The following is a 19,571-nucleotide window of genomic DNA, read 5'->3' as shown; positions in this document are numbered from 1 at the left end:
CACATTTTAAAGATTTTGAACAAGAAACTCGTCCTTCAAATACGATTGATTAAAATGAACCTCATTTAGTGAGGATGAGAGTTTTAGACAAGATGAGAAAGCAGTTTTCTGAGTTTTCTGGCCATATTAAAAAAATGTTACGTTGTTTTCTGAGTCCGATGAGATTCGTATTGCAAAACTATAGATAGTATGCGCTTGGCTTAGAAGCACATAACATTTCCATCCGGAAGTATAACGGACCAACACACAAAACTGTGTGTATCCATGAACGTTTATAGTCAGGTTAATACAGATCAGTGAGCATTACTCATAAACGCGGATGGCAAAAAACAATAATAAAAAACCTGATTGACGTCATCTTCGAACTATCTATACAATGTTTGTGACACATCACTTTTTACATATGGGAGTTTAGACGCTATGAACTGAATCTATAATAAAAAGAAAATAATAAGATGAGACTTGATAAAAGATTACAGTCTTTATGAATTATTGAGGTGAATGAATATCACAACGTCACCAGCTAACTACCGTACTCTCGAATGACACGTATTCCAAATTTGGCCTGAAAAAGTTGGTGTGAAAAAGTCATCTTTGTGAGTACGTTAATAAAATTGGGGCAAAGTACAGCTCAGGTCACTGCCCTTAATGAATTGTCGTACTCCGGAAAAAACACGTATATTTTAAAATTTGGCCATAAAACTCTTCCTTTAGATATCGATCGATTTAAATGACCCTCACCATGGTAAAAACTCTCAAACCTGGGACCTCGCGAGATCTTCAAGGAATCCCACGTTTAAGAGTTTTCGACAAGATTAGGGTAATTTAAATCGATCACTATTTGACGGACGAGTTTTCTGGCCAAATCTTTTAATTCGTGTCTTTCAGAATACGGCAACTAACTGTTAACTGTTATAACCAAAATTGTATATTTCCGGTCATTTTAACTTTAAGATCACTTCATGGAATCTGATTTGCCCCGACATAACATATCATTGTGAGGAGATGGGTCACAACTATAGCTGTCATCCGAACGTGTTTACATAAAAAAAAATATTTTTCATCTTGGGTGTTTGTAAAAACAACATTTTGCCTTCGTGATGAAATAATTTTAAGATAATGCAATTTCGTCGGAAGAAAAAAAACAAAGCTAATCAAATCAATTCTTTAATAAAAGAGGATTCTCAAATTTTAACTCACTCAACCCTGACACCGACTATATCCGTAGTTTACCCGGGTTACTTTTACCCCATGTCTTTTTATTACATAGAGAGACGAATTATAGGAGTAGTATCAAAGCTTATGTTTTCCATTTTTACATGTTAAAGGTAGTTGAATAAAAATATATATGCACACGTTCATTTTAATACATTTTTTTTTCCAATCTTGAAAAGTATAAAAAACTTCTAGGATTGAGTGAGTTAAACCAATGAAGGTCAAATTGATTGTTTTGACAAGAGATTGTCTTGAAGAGGAAAATGTAATCCGATGATCATGAAATCAAAACCCTCAATTCTGTTTGACGTCACGATATTTTCTATGTAAACGAATAGGAGATCTTGTGAATATAATTGACAAATGACATATTATTTTTCGCCATCCCTCCGAAGATGCTCTCGTGGACAATGTCAAAACAACTTTTGTTCTTTATTTTGGCCAGACGGCTTTTACGTTGAATAAACAAAAAATATTAAGTGTTTCTATAGCATAACATCTGCTAATAAATGTTTTTCTAAGCTAATAGCAACACTTGACACACACGACGAGACAGTAGAACTACGAGTACATAAGGGCGCTATTACAATTTTGTTTTCGACAGAGAAAACGCGTTGGATGCCAGGTATTCATTTTACACCTGAGTGGGATGAGGTATTGCAAGTAGATGGTTTTTTCTCATGAACTATTTTTGCGTGACTCGAACCAAGGACCACAATTCATACTTCATATAGATAATATGCACGTGGCTAAGAAGTTCACAGTATTGCCATCCGGAAGTATAACTGGCCAACACACAAAACTGTGTGTAAGCATGGTCGTTTACCGTCTGGTTAATACAGTGCAGTGAGAATTACTCATAAACGCGGATGGCAAAAAAAAACAATAACAAAGACCTGAGTGACGTCAACTTCGTTCTATCTATAAGATAGGTCAGAATGATTGCCAACAGCTCAAACTCTTTCGCATATTTGTATGGCACTCTACCAGCTGACTACATGAAACAAGGAAGTAGTCCAGCTATATAATAGCAGGTTTTAGCCTCTACTGATACACTCTAAAAATATCACCATTAAAACATTGGCCAGAAAAAAACGTCATTGACAAATCTATCGATTAAAATGACCCCCATCTTAATTGTCAAAAGCTCTCACGGTCTTTATTTAAAGGACGATCTATTATATCTGGTCAAACCTTTTTTAATGTTTATTATTTTCAGATTACGGCAAAATATAGATTGCCATGATATTTCCATCCCATGAATGACATGATGCTGGGTTTAACATGTCAAATGGGAGTTATCATAACTGTCTTCATTCAAGAGAGTGCTTTTTTGCTGTTTGTTTTTTTTTTATTTAACTAGTTAACTGCCGTACTCTGGAAAAAAAAAACTCGTATCAAAAAATTTGGTCAGAAAACTCGTTCTTCAAAAATCGATCGATTTAAATGACCCTCATCTTGGTAAACCTCCCAACCCTGGGACCTCGCGGGGTCTTTAATCAAGTCCCAGGTTTGAGAATTTTTGCCAAGATGAGATTCATTTAAATGGATCGATATATGAAGGGCAAGTTTTTTGGCCAAAGTTTTAAATACGCATCTTTCTGATGTACGGCAGTTAACTGGTAAAACAAGTTTTAAAGACTTTTGCCTTTCGAATTCTCATTATTTTGACTTAAAACTCATTTTTCCCGTCTTGATCGTTATTAGGACATAATACTGGATTATTTTCTCATCGAAATTTGAAGTGTAATCAGTAGGTCTGAGGTTCCATCCCCAGTGGAGGAAGACTGATTTTGTGAGATGTTCTTTGTCCAGCACTGTTTAATACACACTGATCAGCTCTTCATTCAAAATTTGAACAAGATACCATGTAAGATATTTAATTAGGCTGTTTGTCCAAAATCAAGATTTAGAGTTATTTCCATGAAAGCTATTTATTTGTAGTTGACGAGATGGCAAGACGTAATGAATATTTTTAATGCCTAACATTTATACATTATCCAAGAAAAGAAACGAAACTGGTTCCAACACAACATAATACCCCGTTAGTAAACGACATCAACAACATTTAAGATATGTTATTCCATATTTATTTATCAGGGATAATTACATTTATTGCTAAAATCAATAATAGACAAAAATAATATTTTATAGCGAAGGAAAAGGATAACATAATAACAGACCTAGCTATTCTTTTTTTAAAAAACTAGTTAAACCCATTTCGAATTGATTTATTGCCTTCGAGTGACGTCATTGGGAATTCCTATTCATTCCTCTCATTTATTACCCATATATTTTCCATTATCCACCATTGGTTCTTACCCATTTTCTCTTAGTTATCTAGCCATTCCTGATGTTTAAAAAAAAATCACCCAATTATTTATGGGAGTCCTGTGCTAAGTGACAAGGTATTAAAAGGTTCTTTAGAGTCAGAAGATCCACGCCATGAGGCTGGAGTTTGTCCCGATTTTTGTCCTGACTTACGAACAGTAAATTCCTTGCCATATTATAGATAGGACGCTTGTCTATTGTATATAATATTAACTTGACAAATTAGGGAACAGGCACAGGTGTAATATAAAGATCTAAAATGTATGTTTGAAACAGTGCCAGACAATGCTGAGAGAAACATACAAGAAGAATAAACACCCCCCCCCTTTCAAAAAAAAAAAAAGAAACTCAACAAATCTTAGCCTGCCTGGACTGGGAGCATAGTATGATTTGCTGGAACTGACAGACTCCTAGAACTCTGTTGAGTGCGAAAGCAAAGTCAACAACAAAAAAATTAATTAAAAATCCACGGAACAACTATCGCCATTACCTACTCTGCGTACATACAGTCGATGTAAACATTTATGATGAAATATAACGTTGGGGAAAGAATCTGAAATTTAAAAATGAATTGCAAATTTATTTAAGGATTTTTATAGATACGTTTTACATATATTTTGAGCTATGTTGATATTTATAATTGAAAGAAGAGAGCAGCAAAATTGATTTATGTATCATTCAGTTTATTGGAAACGTAGGATAACGTGGTTTTATGTTTCAAATTTATACAGTTTAGTGTCTGACACCCACAAAAGGACCTTACTTGAGTCTGCGTTATACAGACGTCTGCCAAATTCAAAGAGCTGTTACTGAGTGATTGTACTTTATTGAGTGCGTATCGAAATAACTGCGAAATAATAGCGCACTGCTCAGAATTAGTAAAACTTCACTGCTAAAAATAAAGGGGAAGGCACAGGTGTAATATAAAGATCTAAAAATCAACGTTTGAAACAGTGCCAGACAATGCTGAGAGAAAAATACAAGAAGAAAAAACATCCTTCCCCGTCCCCCCCCCCCCCCCCCCCCGCCCCAAAAAAAAAAAAAACCCAACAAAACTATGATAAAATGAAACCTTAGATCCGTAGTCCTGATGATACAAACAATCAATTTTTTAAATAGTTCAATATTGCCAATTTGGTATTTGAAGAGGTATAAAAACTGGGTCTCATTGTGTTATTCGTACAAGAATAATGACTGTCTCAGCTAGTCTTCTCCATAAAATCACAACCTGACACCCCTTCCCTCCCGCCGCCCCGAGTTTTATATTTATATAACTACGATCTTCTAAAGAAAGTCGGAAGTAAGTAATTGTTAGTTGGAGGTCAAAGTAATATCAATCAATTTTATTGACTGTTAAGCTGAATGCCGCAATCTGAAAATACACGTTTTCAAAATTTTGACCATAAACCTCGCCCTTCAATGAATTTCCAGGTTTAAGAGGTTTTGCCAAGATGGGGGTCATTTTAATTGTTCAATATTTGAAGGACAGGTACGATCGTCTTCACATTCATTCGTGATTACCGTATTGTAATATGTTTTTGGGAAGCATCAAGCGATGGGTCAATGAAGGTCTCTAAAAGAGGTGGAGAGACTGGGTTTTTGAGTCGAGCTTAGGAGATTAATCACAACCCTAGTCACAGTGCTTTGACACGTAAATTGTTGACATTGGAATTTAATAACAACATTAATCCTGTTTGTTAGCGATACCACATCGCGGGTTAGCTTATGAAGAACTATAAGATAGTTGTAAAAAGACATCAAGAGGTTCCAGAGTAATCATCAATTAAACGATGTCATATTTTGACTAACATCAAGAGAAAATGAGAGTGTAATGGTTTAACGTAATACGAGTATATTTGAAAATTAAAATGGGTTTGAATCCCCTCTCATAATCAGTTGAAAACGATATTTGTATAGCTTGCATTTTTCATTTACACAATATAAAGGCCACACAAAAGGATTTTTTTATGAGTGGACGGATGTTTTATTTTAATTAGAAAAGAAAATACAAATATTATGATGCCACTATGGAGCAAAAAACATTGGTAGTATAATTTGCACATTTATATTATAATTTCAAATCACATGTCCGTATTTATCATTGCCGCATTCGTTTGTCTCCCTCCAGCCTGTTTAAGGACTGGTTCCTGTGGATTGGGATTGAAATGTTTTGTTTTGTCCCAAACAAAGTCTTAAGTATTACTTTCCACCCAGAAACACATTGAGACACAAGATCTTCAATACACGATCCGCCCTGCTAAGGTTATGGGAAGGGGTGTGACGGAAGTTTATTTAATAGAGTATCAATAGACACTTACGGGAGTTTATCTAGGAGAGTATCAATAGACACTCAAATACCCGATTCTCTATCGACGATATTTTTCAATGCGTTAGTAGTTTTAGTCCCACTACTAGATTTCAGTCGAGTGATACTTTACTAAAGAAAGCACGTTGTTCTAAGAATATGCATAGGTTATATAGTTCATTTAAAGCATCAAGTTTGGAAAAAAAAAACTTTTTAAAACACACACTTTTCTTCCCGCCTCAGATTTATTTTTAAATAGCCTCAAGCTCTTGCTATAAATGAGTCGAATCAAATTATTTTTAGGTTGGTTAACCCTCAACTATTAACATTTTATTTAAAATATTGATTCCATTAAGTTCAGAAATAACTTATTGATTTATTATAATATTTAAAACATGAGACTGCTTTCATGATACCCAGATAATATATGTCGTTTCATTGTCTATTCTGTGAAGTCCAGGTTTGAGTGTTTTTGCCAAGATGAGGGTCATTTAAATCGATCGATATTTGAAGGACGAGTTTTCTGGCCAAAATTTTAAATATGGGTTTTTCCAGAGTGCTGCAGCATTGGCCACTTGTCCTTGTTTCCAAACTTATGGCCGGTATATCAAGGTGAAGCTAAGAATCACGGATTGCTGATCTCAGCTATGATCTTATCTTCACCTGAATGTCTTCACCGTCCCAGCAGGTGTGCGTGTTGATCATACACTTCATTGCCAATTTACATCTGTCTCACCCCAGGATATCAACCTTATGGTTTTCTTCACTGCATTACGGGTATGTTAGATATTATCCAGACTCTCAGAATGGTTAGTGTCCAGAATTAATAAATTGGGCATGCATTCAAACGAAACGTCGTCTCAAATAATGTAGACACTAATTGGATCGAATTCATAAAGAAAAGTCTTGGATACCACAAAAAGCACCCACATAGAAATCGCTAATAAACTGACAAGGATTACATACCATATAAATATAGATTCTAAGGCCGATTTTACAACAACAAAAATTAAATAGCACACAGGGATAGTTGATATTCATTTGTTTTTCTGAAAGAAGTTACTTATAATTTAAAGTTTTAAATTGCAATTTACACAAAAAGTACCTAAATATGGATAACGATATTTCACGACAACAACAAAAAAGCAGTCCTATAGTCTCACATTTTCATGCTATATCCGAGATCAGATCAAGACCATCCGGTATATATATATATATATATATATATATATATATATATATATATATATATATATATATATATATATATTATATATATTAACTTTTATTTTTTAAATTGAGTAAAAATATAATACAATCGTTGAATAAAATCGTTATTTAACGGGTTCGAAACAGTTTTCAAAGATTATGTTTCTATTAATAAATCATAGGGTTTTCTGAGATTAAGGGTGGCATAATGGTAGATTTTATTATTGTCTTTTCATGTATAAAACTGGTGCTTTGGTTGTTTGTTAATTCTATGTTTGGCATAGTGATATGAACTCTAAACAATGACTTTAAGGTTTCTTTATCGTCCCATATATTACGTTGAACGTCAAAAGTGGCCCTTTTGTGATTTAGATAGAAATAATCAGTCAAAAAGCAACTGACATCCTACCTCGAGTGGAAAATCCAAGAGTCGTAAGCAGCATTGAATTGTTTGGTATTCATTATTGATAATTTCATCAATCAGTAGATTAGTGAGAGTCAGTGGAAATCTCTTTCTTATTGCTAAAAAAAAATTAACTCTTTAAAAGCGGAACGGAATTTCATCCCAATCATGTTTTCTATTACCAAATAGCTGAAAATATTTTTCAACAAAAATTGAAACGTTGAGGGTTTCAATGAAGCCGATTCGCATCGCTTTTGCACTCTCTTTGTTGAGAATAATGTAAGATGCAAGAAACGGGTAAAATCGAACCCTGCCTTAAAGTGGCTATCACTGCCTGGTTTTTCTGGCAATCATTAGAATAGTATGGTCAGGGAGTTAATTAGGTGTGAAGAGGAACCACTCATTAGGTCAGGAATTTTGACGAGAGTAACGCGACCTTCGTTTAAACAGCAGGGGCAGTGACGTATCATGTTCCAGTAAGGAAACAATTTAATATAATCCGGTAGAACAACCCTCGTAGCTTGCCTGTCATTGATTATACGCACTTTTAAAAGACTTAATAAACTGCTGTATTTTCCTTTTGTCTACCAATATCCTCATTATCAACAATGTATCTCTCTCTCTCTCTCTCTCTCTCTCTCTCTCTCTCTCTCTCTATCTATCTATCTATCTATCTATCTCTCTCCCTCTCTCTCTTTCTTTCTCTCTCTCTTTCTCTCTCTCTCTCTCTTTCTCTCTCTCTCTCTCTTTCTTTCTTTCTCTCTCTCTCTCCCTCTCGCTCTCTTTCTTTCTCTCTCTTTCTCTCTCTCTTTCTCCCTCTCTCTCTCTCTCTCTCTCTCTCTCTCTCTTCAAATGCTACTCGTACCAATAAAAATAAATCCTTGTGTGTGTATGTGTGTGTGTATGTGTGTGTGCGTATGTGTGTATAGAACCAACTGATTGTCATTCTATACATCTATCAATATTATATGAAATAATCTACTTTTACATAGTTATTTATCTTCACACATATCCAACAACCCATGCAATAATTCATTCGCGTTCTTTATAAATTAATATTGTACCCTCATTCCATTTCTCGTCCAGCGACTGTCCATCTATTTATTCATTAATGATATCAAACTCTCACCTTTCCGCATCTCAGTCCCAGAACCCACAACTGATCGATCGATACCGTGACAAGGCATTCGGTGACAAATGCATACACTGCAGGGATGACACGCTATGACATCATTGAAATGGCCTGTGTGAGTGCTCGGACATTTCTATAAACACACATCATTGAAATGGCCTGTGTGAGTGCTCGGACATTTCTATAAACACACATCATTGAAATGGCCTGTGTTGACAAGGATAATGTGCCTACACACATAATTAAAATGGTCCATCTATGTGTACTTGGACATTTCGGCATAAACAAATCATTAACATGGCATAATACGTATAATTGGTCATTTTTGCCTATACACTTCATTGGAATGGCTGGGGTTTACAAGGATATTGGTGCCTTCAAGCACCATTGAGACGACCTATGTATATGAGGGCATTTTTGCCTGTCATTATAATGACATGTACATAAGAGAGAATTTCTGCTTATCAACATCATTCAAATAGCCTGTTTTTACAAGGGCAATTTGCTTCCATATATCATTAAAATGGCTCATGTGAACTTGATAAATTTTGTCTACAAATCGTTGAAGTGATCTATGTTTACAAGGACAATTTGCCTACACATATCATTGAAATGGCCTGTGTATACTTGGAAATTTTTGTCAAAACAAAGCATCAAAATGGCCTTTATGTTCTCGGTGATTTGCCGCAAATATAATTGAAATGACCTGTATTTACGAGGACATTGCTGCCTACACACATCATTGAAATGATATGTGTTTACGAGGGAATAAAACCAGTATGTTTTTGCATACACTGCATGAATGACATTATGGAAATGTCCTGTATGTACTAAGGTTTGGGGGCCCGAATTTCAACACCCTGTGACTTGTCTTTGGTGTGCTTTGTTTAAAACCTTGCCGCTCGTTTTTTGTGGGTTTTTTTCAAGCTATCGACATGCGGTTTGTATCATGAAATAGATAATTGATTTTTCTTTAATATCATATAAATTAATATGTACTACCTTTCCATTTACGCTCGCAATGGGAGCGATCTATATTCATGTTTTCGTCCAACCTAGTCATCGATCACATGATTGTTGCTGTACAACGATTGGACATTTCTCAATGTATATAAACACGCTGCTCTGTTTATGCAAGTTGTAAACATACCCATGAGTCATGCTGAGCAAAATGACCAATTGTAGCGTTGAATATTTCTCAAATTGTGAACACTTTTCACTATGTGGTTATCACACTTTGCAATGTGACCAATGACCCCGTAACGAAACGCTTCCGTGTAGGCGTCAGTTTACGACAGGATGTACGTCGTCGTAGTATTAGTTGTTGTTGTTATTGTAATCCCTCTGGAACAACCCTTCTTTTGTTGATACAGGTCGTATCAGATCATGCACCTATGGCCCGGAAGTTTCAATTAAACTACGTAGTGTGGGTGTTATTGTGAGAAAGGCATCAATCTTGTTTTCTCCGTAAACTTATAAGCAAAGTAGGATCCCTGTATTCTACGGGAGTGACTTTGTTATGGTATGGCTTGATTGATATCTCGTAACTATGGGGCTGACGAATTTATTTATCCTTGATATGAGGATGTCCGGTATCAGGATGGGTTGTTGTTGTCCATGATTATGGAATCTGGGGGAGTTTTAAGGAATTTCAGATGTTTACGGATATGACTAACATCCGGTTGTGTGGGTAGAATTTTGCTTCGTTTGCTTGATTTTTGCCTATAAATGCCAGAGTTTTGAGCAGTTTCTTCAGACCACTCAGCGGAGTCTTTTAGGCTCATAGTCTCTAAGCGATAACCACAGCGGAGTCTTTTAGGCTCATTTGTTTAACTCTTGTGTAGAGTTAGATTAAAGTCTTGTGTAGACTTTGTAGTGCTCAAAGTTCGAGCTGAAACACGTTTTGTGTTAACTCTTGTGTAGAGTGTGATTTAAGTCTTGTGTAGACTTTGCGGTGCTCAAAGTTTGAGCTGAATCAAGTTGTGTTATAACTCTTGTGTAGAGTTTGATTAAAGTCTTGTGTAGACTTAATTTGTGATTTCTATAATCTGTTCGGCTCTGGTGAGATTTTGAATAATATGTTGTGATTACAATTATGATTGTGTTTTGATATTAATATCATAATATCACTTTAAATTTTGAGTCTCAATTAATTAATCAGATAATTAAATTAATTGTATAATATATTCTTGTTGTAAAGAAAATAAGCTTTTCTTGCTATAAAGCAATATTATTTCATATCTACAAAGTAAAGCAATATTAATCAACATTAATAAATTGATTTGTTAAAGTAAAATAATATTTACTCATTTAAAGTAAACATATTGAATGAGTTCGAATATAGATAGAGTTATATTCGTATGATTATCATGTGATAACAAAATCATTTTCTTTCTTTAAAGTGAATGAGCCGTTGGAGGCTGGGCTTTAACAAGCCAACTTTAGGCTATACGCTCATAGCTTGACACTAATAGAAACTGAACATTTGCCTGTTTTATAAGTTACCTGTGAAGAACCATTTGCTTATTTTAATATCAGAACATTGAGAAACAATTGATCTGTTTATGAATACTGTGAAATCAGAACAATTTCAAGAAGAGACAAATTAACAATATTAGAACAACCTTACAGTTTTGTTGAATATCAAGAACACTCTTTTGGCTTCCTTCCACACGTCTGGATTGTGATTAGTTAGCTAGTTAATTATTAGTTGCCTGTATGACTGTGATGGTTGCAACCTATCTGTGAGATTGTCTGATGTGGTAGCGGTTTGGTAAAGTATTCATAATTAATTGATTTAATTATATATTTTCATATCGCTTTCATATCATATTCATCATCACACCATCTCCATCAATTTGTCATCCATCCATTTGATTTCATACTTATTACATCTATCATTTCATCTTTATATCTCATAATATCTTTGTTATATTGTAATAAAATATATCTTCATTTAGCTTCAAAACCTTTATCAACGTATTGTGTTTGGTTATTGATCGGTGTCGTAGCTTGAATATAGCACACATAAACAAGGTTGCAAACTGCGCTACATAAGCATACGGTTTACGTGCGCACTTTGTGACATAATTTGGTGTCAGAAGTGGGATTCTTATTGTTGTGCATTCAAGAGACATCGCGACCAAACAATTGTTGAGACAGGTTAGGGAGTTGTTTCAAACTTGAGATAGATACTATCTTTGAGCTTAAAGCAAATTGGTATCCATTTAATGGTTATAAGACTGTCATTATACGCAAGGTGTAATACAAGTTATTCTGGTAAATTTCACTTGTTCAGTTCTAAGTTGTCAGTCATCTGTCATAGTGATACGGATCACTGACTTAGCGCGAAAGCGGTACTCGCGCTGTAAAGCCTCCATTGTCCCCCCTCTCCCTTTTGTAAGGAACGAAGGTGGTTGTTGGGGTAATTTGATTCCGTGTAGGAATCTGGGAGAATATTGTGTTGGTCCCGTGTGAGGATCTGTATTAAATCATTTGTTCTGACTTTCTATGCACATATAGTAAGTCAAGGTATTGATTCTGTGTAAGAATCTGGGTGAAGATATTTTGTTGATTCCGAGAGAGAATCTGGGTGAAGATATTTTGTTGATTCTAAGTAAGAATCTGGGTGAAGATATTTTGTTGATTCTAAGAGAGAATCTGGGTGAAGATATTTTGTTGATTCTAAGAAAGAATCTGGGTGAAGATATTTTGTTGATTCTAAGTAAGAATCTGGGTGAAGATATTTTGTTGATTCTAAGAGAATCTGGGTGAAGATATTTTGTTGATTCTAAGAAAGAATCTGGGTGAAGATATTTTGATTCTGAGAAAGAATCTGTGTGAAGATATTTTGTTGATTCCGTGTGGGGAATCTGGGTGAAGCTATTTTGTTGATTCCGTGTGGGGAATCTGGGTGAAGCTATTTTGTTGATTCCGTGTGGGGAATCTGGGTGAAGCTATTTTGTTGATTCCGTGTGGGGAATCTGGGTGAAGCTATTTTGTTGATTCCGTGTGGGGAATCTGGGTGAAGCGTTGGTTCCGTGTGAGGACCTGTATTAAATCAGTTGTTTTGACTCTAATATGCGTCTATATTAAGTCAATGTTTTGATTCTGTGTAGGAATCTGGGTGAAGCGTTGGTTCTGTGTTAGGACCTGGAGTAAATTTGTTTTGATTCTATATATTGAGTCTATATATATAGATCAATGTTGAATTCCGTGTAGGAATCGGTATTAATTGCCTGTTTTGAATCTGTTTTGGGATCTATATTGACCGCATATCATTAATAAGGTTACTTGTAATACCACTTTATTCTACGTGAAAGTAACATTTACGGCAACAGTGTTGATAAACATATTGAAGTTTGTTTATTTGAATTTGAATTGGTTTGATTAATTGTCCTAGAGATGGATGTGGAAAGATTAATTAAACTTGGAGAAAAATTGGAGTTAAGGGGTGAAGATCTCCGTGCTTGGGTGACAGCCCAGTTACAAGAAGATGAAGAGAGAAAAGAGAAGGAGAGAGAACGTGCCAAAGAAGAGGAGGAGATAAGCAGAGCACGAGCTCAAAGACAAGAAGCTCTGATGGAGAAAGAGCTTGAACTGCTTAGGTTAAAGTCGGAGTGTCAGGCTTCCTCCAACAACGACAGTATGACAAGTGACATTCGATCATTTACTCATGCTCCTACTGTTAAGAGTCCTCGACTTCCATGTTTTGACGAAAACAAGGATCATATGGACAGCTATCTGCTCCGTTTCGAGAGATACGCTAAAGTCAACGGCTGGGAATGCAGGGATTGGGCAATCCAGTTGTCTGCACTTCTCAAAGGGAAAGCACTGGACGTCTACACTCGACTGAGTGATGAAGATGCCATCGATTATGGGGTAGTAAAAGCGGCTTTATTGAGACGTTATAATCTAACGGATGATGGATTCAATGAAAAATTTAGGAAGAGTAGACCGGAACAAGGGGAGCGTTTTAGCCAGTTTGCGACTAGATTGGAGAGTTATATGGAAAAATGGATTGAGTTGTCGGGGAAAAGGAAGGACTCAGTTGCTGACATTCTGGATATGATATTGAAGGAACAGCTTGTCAGTGTCTGCGGTCGGGATTTGACGATTTTCATAAAAGAAAGACAACCGAAGACAGCAAGGGAAGTAATAGATTTAGGAGAAAAGTACATTGAAGCGCACGGTGTCGCAGGAACATTTTCCAAAAGTGGAGTGGCTCAAGAAAAATCAAAGAACGTCAATGAAAGTAGTCGAAACAACGTAATGAAGGACACTACCCGCTTCGCTAGCCAAATGGTTTGCCACAACTGTAAACGGCCAGGACATATGGCACGAGATTGTCGACAAAAGAAGCAAGCTGCTGCTGTGGTCGAGAGTCCCTTTTGTTATTACTGTCGGCGAAAAGGACACTTAATAAAAGATTGCCGTGAGAAGAAGAGGCACGAAGACAGGAAGGCACCTACCGGTATAGAACAAGTCTCCGCGATCACAGAAGATCATGAACCACAGAAATGTTTGAGACATGACAAGGTGGAATTAAAGTGCGGATGTGAGATGCCAATGATTTCTGCAGCGTGCTCAGGACATGTGCCAGTCGCACCTGTAATGCCGGTGGCCGCCGGATGGTTGAATGGGAAAAAGGTGAATGTGTTACGTGATAGCGGCAGTAGTTGTGTCATCGTCAGAAAAGGACTGATAAACAAGAGTAAGGATGACTGGAATAAAAAGGTCCTGATCTACTTGGCTAACGGAGAGGCTATTTCCGCACCACACGGTGAAGCTTATTTGGAATGCCCCTATTTTACCGGGAGATTGTCAGTCGTCGAGTTAGAATCCCCATTGCATGACGTTATACTTGGGAATATTGAAGGGGCCAAATGCCCAGGAATGCATGTAAAAACAATTACTGACGAGCAGAAATTGGGTCATGGAGATGAACTGAGCGCCGTACAAACACGAGGGCAACGTGAACGCAAGATCAAAGACTTGGTCACAGCTCCATCTATAGAGACAGGTGTAAGCGTCGACGAACTAAAGGAGAAACAAAAGCATGACATCACACTAAAAGCTGCGAGGGATGCTGCTACCAGAGGAGAGGTAAGAAACACAGGCAAGAGTAATACCAGTTGGTATGCCTATGACAGAGGTTTGCTGATCCGCTATTTTCAATCTCCAAGGGTTGAGCACGGGGATTTGGTAAAGCAAGTTGTCGTACCAAAATGCCTGCGTAATTCAGTCATGCGGTTGGCCCATGAAAGTGTACTCTCTGGACATCTCGCGGCAAAGAAAACGACAGATCGAATACTGAGTAATTTTTACTGGCCAAATATTTGGGAGGATGTCATGAGATTTTGTCAGTCTTGCGACCAGTGTCAAGGTCAGCTCCGAGAGGAATCACCCCTAAGGTCCCTCTTACTAAAGTTCCGCTCATCGATGAACCCTTCAGTCGGGTAGCAGTGGATCTAATTGGCCCCATCATGCCGGCATCAGATAGAGGAAACCGATATATACTCACTGTGGTGGATTACTGTACGAGGTATCCAGAGGCCATTGCTCTGAAGAGTATGGAAACAGAAAGAGTAGCAGAAGGATTGGTTGACATCTTTAGCCGCACGGGAATACCTAAGGAGATGCTAAGCGACAGGGGGACGCAATTCACATCAGACCTGATGAAGGAAGTATGCAGACTGCTCTCCGTAAAACAAATCACTACTAGTCCTTATCACCCACAAGCCAATGGGCTTGTAGAGAGATTTAATGGAACTTTAAAAGGAATGCTCAAGAGGTTGGCTGCAGAGCGACCCTCAGACTGGGACAGATACATCAATGCTGCATTATTTTCATACAGGGAGGCTCCTCAGGAATCTCTTGGTTTCTCTCCGTTTGAGCTCTTATTTGGAAGGCCTGTGAGAGGACCGATGAAAATATTACGGGAACTATGGACCGAAGACATAGAAGACCCGGATGTGAAAACGACGTATCAATACGTAGTCGATTTAAGGGAAAAGATAGAGAATACTGTGAAGGCAGCACACGATAACCTGCAGTATTCATCCTCGCGTTACAAGGCACATTTTGACAAAAAGGCCAAAGTAAGGTCATTTGAAAAGGGAGATAAAGTATTGCTCTTACTGCCCACGAAACATAACAAACTGGAATTGAAGTGGCAGGGTCCTTTTGAAGTGAAAGATGTCACGGGTCCGAATAATTACGTCATTAATATAGACAACACCAGAAGGACATACCACGTCAATTTGCTGAAAAGGTACTACGTGAGAGACGTGGAGAAGGAGAATGAAGTCGGTGTTCTTCAATGTGCCGTGGCAGCGGTTATCGAAGATAACGATGGTGATGGAGAAAAGGTTCTTCCTCGGATGGAATTGCCTGCTCTGAAACAGACTGAGACCAAAGACGATGTCATCCTGCATGAAGGAATGAGTCCTCAGCAGATAGGTCAATTGCAGGGCATGCTCCAGGATTTTGATGACGTATTGACCGATGTGCCAGGACGCACGAATAATTACATCTACGACATCCGTTTGACGTCGGATTGTCCAGTCAGAAAGAAACCATATCCCGTGCCTCAAGCATTAAAAACCACATTAAAAGAAGAAGTGAAGGCCATGCTTCGCGCCGGGATAATCGAGCCATCGGATAGTCCGTATTGTTCGCCATCTGTCGTTGTCAAGAAGAAGGACGGAACCATTCGTTATTGTGTGGACTTCAGATCCCTTAACAACATTACGGTGTTCGATGCGGAACCAATGCCTAGACTTGATGATCTGTTTCAAGAAATTGGGACATCATGCCACTTTGTCTCAAAGATTGATTTATCCCGTGGATTCTGGCAAATTCCATTGTCAGACAGGACCAAGGAGAAAACGGCATTTGCAACAGAGTTAGGACTGATGCAGTTTACTGTAATGCCCTTCGGACTTCAAGGGGCGCCCTCCGCGTTCTCGCGGATGATGAGAAAAGTCGTTGGTGGACTTCCCAACGTGAAAAACTACATCGACGATATTCTCATTCACACTGCAACATGGGATGAACATTTAAAAACGTTAAGGACAGTTCTTCAAAGGTTGCGTGATTGCGGCTTGACGGCGAAACCGTCAAAGTGCCTGCTTGGTTTCCCGGAGGTGGAGTTTTTAGGCCATTCTATTGGTGGAGGGAATTTAAGGCCAACCATGGACAAGGTCAAATCGATCCAAGAGGCAAACTTACCCTCGAACAAGAAACAAATGAGAAGTTTTCTTGGGCTGGCATCATTCTACCGACGTTATGTGCCAAACTTCTCAGCAGTGGCAGCTCCCCTGACAGACGCGACAAAGAAAGGCATGCCCAACAGAGTGATTTGGGACGAACCACAGAAGAGAGCCTTCCAAACGCTGAAAAATATGCTTACATCGGATCCCGTGTTGCGCCTTCCAGATTATGATAAGCCGTTTATTTTATCTACGGACGCCAGCGACACAGGATTAGGTGCTGTGCTATCTCAGGAGCATGATGGAGTCAAATATCCAGTTACCTATTTAAGCAGGAAATTGTTACCGCGGGAGCAGAGGTACTCTGTTGTTGAGAAGGAATGTCTGGCCGTAGTTTGGGCTGTGAAAACACTAAATGTGTATTTCATTGGTAAAGAATTTATAATTGAAACTGATCATGCCCCACTTCTGTATCTGAACAGGGCGAAATCAGAGAATGGGAGACTGATGAGGTGGTCTCTCTTGCTTAATCAATACCGATTTGTCCTACGTTCCGTAAAAGGGAAGGATAATCATGGTCCAGATTATTTATCGAGATCGATGTGATCTTGAGGCATTTCGATGATCTAACTAAATGTTGTACCAAATTTAGTCTTAGGGGGGAGATATGTAACGAAACGCTTCCGTGTAGGCGTCAGTTTACGACAGGATGTACGTCGTCGTAGTATTAGTTGTTGTTGTTATTGTAATCCCTCTGGAACAACCCTTCTTTTGTTGATACAGGTCGTATCAGATCATGCACCTATGGCCCGGAAGTTTCAATTAAACTACGTAGTGTGGGTGTTATTGTGAGAAAGGCATCAATCTTGTTTTCTCCGTAAACTTATAAGCAAAGTAGGATCCCTGTATTCTACGGGAGTGACTTTGTTATGGTATGGCTTGATTGATATCTCGTAACTATGGGGCTGACGAATTTATTTATCCTTGATATGAGGATGTCCGGTATCAGGATGGGTTGTTGTTGTCCATGATTATGGAATCTGGGGGAGTTTTAAGGAATTTCAGATGTTTACGGATATGACTAACATCCGGTTGTGTGGGTAGAATTTTGCTTCGTTTGCTTGATTTTTGCCTATAAATGCCAGAGTTTTGAGCAGTTTCTTCAGACCACTCAGCGGAGTCTTTTAGGCTCATAGTCTCTAAGCGATAACCACAGCGGAGTCTTTTAGGCTCATTTGTTTAACTCTTGTGTAGAGTTAGATTAAAGTCTTGTGTAGACTTTGTAGTGCTCAAAGTTCGAGCTGAAACACGTTTTGTGTTAACTCTTGTGTAGAGTGTGATTTAAGTCTTGTGTAGACTTTGCGGTGCTCAAAGTTTGAGCTGAATCAAGTTGTGTTATAACTCTTGTGTAGAGTTTGATTAAAGTCTTGTGTAGACTTAATTTGTGGTTTCTATAATCTGTTCGGCTCTGGTGAGATTTTGAATAATATGTTGTGATTACAATTATGATTGTGTTTTGATATTAATATCATAATATCACTTTAAATTTTGAGTCTCAATTAATTAATCAGATAATTAAATTAATTGTATAATATATTCTTGTTGTAAAGAAAATAAGCTTTTCTTGCTATAAAGCAATATTATTTCATATCTACAAAGTAAAGCAATATTAATCAACATTAATAAATTGATTTGTTAAAGTAAAATAATATTTACTCATTTAAAGTAAACATATTGAATGAGTTCGAATATAGATAGAGTTATATTCGTATGATTATCATGTGATAACAAAATCATTTTCTTTCTTTAAAGTGAATGAGCCGTTGGAGGCTGGGCTTTAACAAGCCAACTTTAGGCTATACGCTCATAGCTTGACACTAATAGAAACTGAACATTTGCCTGTTTTATAAGTTACCTGTGAAGAACCATTTGCTTATTTTAATATCAGAACATTGAGAAACAATTGATCTGTTTATGAATACTGTGAAATCAGAACAATTTCAAGAAGAGACAAATTAACAATATTAGAACAACCTTACAGTTTTGTTGAATATCAAGAACACTCTTTTGGCTTCCTTCCACACGTCTGGATTGTGATTAGTTAGCTAGTTAATTATTAGTTGCCTGTATGACTGTGATGGTTGCAACCTATCTGTGAGATTGTCTGATGTGGTAGCGGTTTGGTAAAGTATTCATAATTAATTGATTTAATTATATATTTTCATATCGCTTTCATATCATATTCATCATCACACCATCTCCATCAATTTGTCATCCATCCATTTGATTTCATACTTATTACATCTATCATTTCATCTTTATATCTCATAATATCTTTGTTATATTGTAATAAAATATATCTTCATTTAGCTTCAAAACCTTTATCAACGTATTGTGTTTGGTTATTGATCGGTGTCGTAGCTTGAATATAGCACACATAAACAAGGTTGCAAACTGCGCTACATAAGCATACGGTTTACGTGCGCACTTTGTGACAGACCCCGAGCACATGGAAATGTAAAATGTATCGTGCCCATTTGCATATTTGATGTGTGATATTTCTTCCTGACGGTGGCCCTAATTTTGGCACCATAGGGCCCCTAATTTCGACACCTACGTCATGAGTTCTCCACATGTAGTGGCGTATCCCAACTTGGGTAAAAAAAAAGGCCCACTGCTCTTTTCTCTCAGATTTATTTCAATATATTATATTTTTACCTCACCAAAATGATAAACCGTGACTTAAAATGAGTTTTGTCCTTA

The 19,571-nt window shown here is 37.3% G+C and overlaps 2 protein-coding genes across 2 annotated transcripts in view; one reads left to right on the top strand and one right to left on the bottom strand.

The window, feature by feature from the left end:
- The window catches only part of LOC144966322 (prolactin-releasing peptide receptor-like), a 210,462-nt gene that overhangs the window by 175,610 nt on the left and 15,281 nt on the right, over nt 1-19,571 (bottom strand). The gene's annotated exons all lie outside the window — the stretch shown is intronic.
- Nucleotides 11,776-18,093, top strand: LOC144966320 (uncharacterized). The gene is given in 2 exon segments (XM_078902571.1): nt 11,776-14,977; nt 14,980-18,093. Coding segments are annotated over 2 exon segments (4,413 nt in total). The 5' UTR covers nt 11,776-12,999; the 3' UTR covers nt 17,415-18,093.

Source organism: Berghia stephanieae, chromosome 2, assembly GCF_034508935.2.
Source record: "Berghia stephanieae isolate SIO BIC M18660-M18661 chromosome 2, UCSD_Bste_1.3, whole genome shotgun sequence".
Lineage (NCBI taxonomy): Eukaryota > Metazoa > Mollusca > Gastropoda > Nudibranchia > Aeolidiidae > Berghia > Berghia stephanieae.
This window is presented reverse-complemented; position numbering and strand designations above follow the sequence as displayed.